The sequence below is a fragment of the Verticillium dahliae genome, genomic scaffold (genome assembly GCF_000150675.1).
Source record: "Verticillium dahliae VdLs.17 supercont1.2 genomic scaffold, whole genome shotgun sequence".
In the NCBI taxonomy this organism is placed as follows: domain Eukaryota; kingdom Fungi; phylum Ascomycota; class Sordariomycetes; order Glomerellales; family Plectosphaerellaceae; genus Verticillium; species Verticillium dahliae.
Genome location: NW_009276916.1, coordinates 2,464,314 through 2,467,853, shown reverse-complemented (window position 1 = coordinate 2,467,853; position 3,540 = coordinate 2,464,314). Strand labels below are relative to the sequence as shown.

Genomic DNA, 3,540 nt, shown 5'->3' with positions numbered 1-3,540 from the left:
TCGCGGCTGGCGGGCCGAGGTGGCCGAGTACAGTTTCCTGGAGATGGCGAGACGCGGATCGACACGGTCATGGACTGGGACGGGCTGGCGTGGTCGGAGGGGGATCTCGGGCTGCGGCCTCGGGCTGGCGCGCCGAGGCTCGTGTCGAGGACGTTGTGGGACAAGGGGCGCGTTGGCGGCGAGGGGGCGTGGCATCGGTGGGATGCGCGGTTCTGGGCGAGGGAGCATTTTGAGGTCACGAGCCGTGTCTAGCTGTGTAGACAAGAATGGCAGGCCGTGACGTTGATGGCGCAGACCGGCATTGGCGCCTGGACATGTTGCTATTACAGAGCTCCTGTCGAGGCACTGGTCTTCCATCTATGATTCCTGTAGCTCATGACGTGATATAGAGCACGAGGCAAGATTCCCGAGATACATCTGCAAGAAGCAAGGTCGTATTGGTGACGCCTCGGCCGAATACCAAAACGAGTTTCACTCGACTCTCCGGCTATTGCGCCGTAACATGACAAGGTAAAGTCTGCACTGCCTCACGCCTCGATGGCGTCCAGGCCGCTGCCATCGACTGCGTGTGGCTCTTTACCTCCTGCAACCCAGATATCGGACATGTCGACGAGGACGAGCCATCATGTTGGTACCATGGAAGCAGGGTAGTAGACATTTGCTTTTGGCATGGAAAGGATCCAGCGTTGATAACTGGCGCATCAGTTCCATCCACCACGGACATGTCGCCAGCCAGCTTTCTCCATATCAGCCAGACGTCCATGACAGCGACCAGCATGACCAACTCAAACATCACCAGCGTCAAGGACCCCAACACAGCCTCGCCAGAACACAAATCATCATTGCCGGTATGTCCGGATCAAAAAGAAGGCTCCGCCATCGGTCAACTCTAGCCTAAACTCATCCGAGACGCCTGATCCCTTCGCCCAACATGGATATCATGGGGGCCGTCGCGGACTGTGGGGGAAAAATACAAATGTACGGTGTGCGTAGACTCATCAACAGCTCATCCCGTGCCCATCAGCATACGCAGAACGCCGTAGGAAGCCGTAACACGTCGCAGCGGTGATGGGCCATCCAACAGTCTTTCCCTGCTGCAGCCTGCTTTTGCTGCAGCCTGCTTTTGCTGCAGCCTGCTTTTGCTGCAGCCTGCTTTTGCTGCAGCCTGCTTTCCTCTGCTTTCCTTTGCTGCAGCCTGCTTCGCACTGCAGCCCTCCCGTCTCCCTGTCCCGTGCCCTGGCAGCACTACCAGACACGCAGCTTAGACAATCATCTGCGCGACGCCGTGGCCGCCGAGCGTCTTGGAGCCGACAAAGTCCTGGCCCTTGATGGCGGCGAGCAGGTAGAAAATGCCGGCAATCAGCAGGAAGACGCCGGCGGCGATCAGCGAGGTCCTCGAGGCGATGGTGCTGAGGAACTGAATGACGGCCATGACGGCGTAGGCGGCGGCGCGCATGTAGTTGGTCGAGACCTTGCGGATGGCTTCGTCGAACTTGGACGAGGTCGGGCAGATACGGAGGAGCAGGGGCACCTCGATGAAGAGGATGACAAAGGCGGAGACGCTGCGCACAGGGATGAGCGGTTGTCACGGCGGAGACGGGTGCGGGGAGGGGAGAGGCTCACAGGGCGAGGGCGCAGAAGATGATGATGACAACGTTAAATGTGAAGATGTTGGCGATGCCCAGCGCCAAGCACAGGATCATGGCCAAGATGCCGGCCCTGTCGAATGTCAGCTTCTGAGGTACCAGTCTGTATCGGCGAGGGCCCAGCAAGGCTGAACGCCATGGCATCGGGCGTGCAGGCAGAGCTGCGATGGCTTCGTCGCAGGGGCGATAGCTTCGTCGCAGGGGCCCGAGGAGGATGACGCAAAGGTCAACGCTAGCTTACCATTGTCCGTAGATGCCTGCGCGGGGTTAGCGAAACGAACTGGCGTCAAGTCAATTGCGTCGAGGAGATGCATACTGAAGTTGCGGGTCTGGAACTCTTCCTTGAGAGTCATGGTGAGGATGGAGTGATGGTTCTATTGGGGTGAGATGCGCTGGCTATCGGAGCTGTGTCGATCAGGTATCGGAGGCTAATGCCAATCGGATAACGGTCGATAGATAGTGCTCGTGAATCGTGTCGGGATGGATGGCGGTAGCAGATGCGATGGGGATGGAAAGAGGCGACGTTCTGGGAGAAAAAGTGCTATGTTCGGCAATGGCTGTGTTGTCGACGAGAGGATCTGTCGTTACCTACAGTGGGTGGGTGTACGTTGCCTCTCGGGGGTCCTGGTTGGCGGGTGGAGGCTGGTCGTGTCTTGGAGTCTTGCGTGGCCCCACTCTGCTTTGGCCGGGCAGCGGCTCCTCACACACACTTTTTCTCGACATTGGCGGGCGCCTTCCCAGGCCTGTTTTGTGCGGCGTGTCCTGCGTGTCCTGCGTGAGGTGTCCTGCAGCCTTGGAATGGCGTGGCGGCAGCTGCGACTGACAGCTGACGGCAAGTGCTGCTGGTGCGCCTTCTGCAAGTGCTACTTGCCTGCTCTTGCAGTCCTGGTCTTGTCTGCCTTCTCCAAGTCCCTTCTGTCTATGCCTGCCTTGCGGCGATCGCCGTTCGAGCAAAGGACTGAAACACGCTCTGAACACGTTCTGCTTGACCCTTGGCACGGACTGCCCGTTGGCCCTGCACTGTGTTTTCCTTCGATTGATTGATTGATGGATTCCTTAAACGAGAACAGAAGCAGCAGATGAGCCGAAGAACTGGTCCCCACGGAAGACACATATACTACTTTGCTCGCATCAGGCACCTACAGCACCGCCTCGCCGCAGCCGTGACGAACAAGAGTACGCGTACGTGCCACTGCGCCGCCTCTAGGCGGCGACATGCTGTACTTGACCCAACGTGCACAACGCCAATGGCCCGATGGCCTTCTTCTACCAACGCTGGGGCCGTCTGCCCCAACAAGTCATTTGTACGGTGCTGCCGCCCGTGGGGATGCCAACGGCTCTGCTGTGTGCATGTGCCCGACTTCACTTCCATCAACATGCGTGTCTCACGAGGGGCCATAGGCAGCGGGTCAGATGCCTTTCTCTGTCTAACACTGATCTTGCAGTTGGGCTCTGGTTTTCTGTCTCTAAGCACCAGCCACAATCAGTCTTCAAATCTTCAAAGTCATCATTGATCTCAATAGCAACATCATCGCACAGTTCCGATCAAGGCAGAGACAAGTAGGCACTTCTGATCTGTTGCCGCGCCCTGGGAGCCGTCAGACTGGGGATCGCCAGCCGGCCTGCCTGCCTGTATGCCGCCGAACGACTTGCGCTCGGCCAGAATCGCGCCGAGCGTCTAGCAGACACTCCAATTCGTCATGCCCATCTGCAAAGGGACAGGCAAGCAGTCAGTCAGGCAGACACGCAAAGAAAGTCTGCCCTCAAGGTCCTCAGACCTGTCCAGGGGCCGTCGACTACACTAGAAGCTGCCGGCCGACTTGCTACAGGAACGGCATGCCTACACCGACAAGTCCATGTTCATGCGGTCGAGGACCCTCCCTCTGCCCCCCCC

General features: G+C 58.5%; 1 protein-coding gene across 1 annotated transcript; it reads right to left on the bottom strand.

Moving 5' to 3' along the window:
- Positions 1 to 1,261: 1,261 nt before the first annotated feature.
- On the bottom strand, positions 1,262 to 1,999 carry VDAG_01620 (uncharacterized protein; the record flags this gene model as incomplete). The annotated part of the gene is made up of 2 exons (XM_009650506.1): positions 1,262 to 1,562; positions 1,866 to 1,999. The coding sequence occupies 2 exons, from the start codon at positions 1,997 to 1,999 to the stop codon at positions 1,262 to 1,264; spliced, it is 435 nt and encodes a 144-aa protein (XP_009648801.1).
- Between the last annotated feature and the right edge of the window lie 1,541 nt (positions 2,000 to 3,540).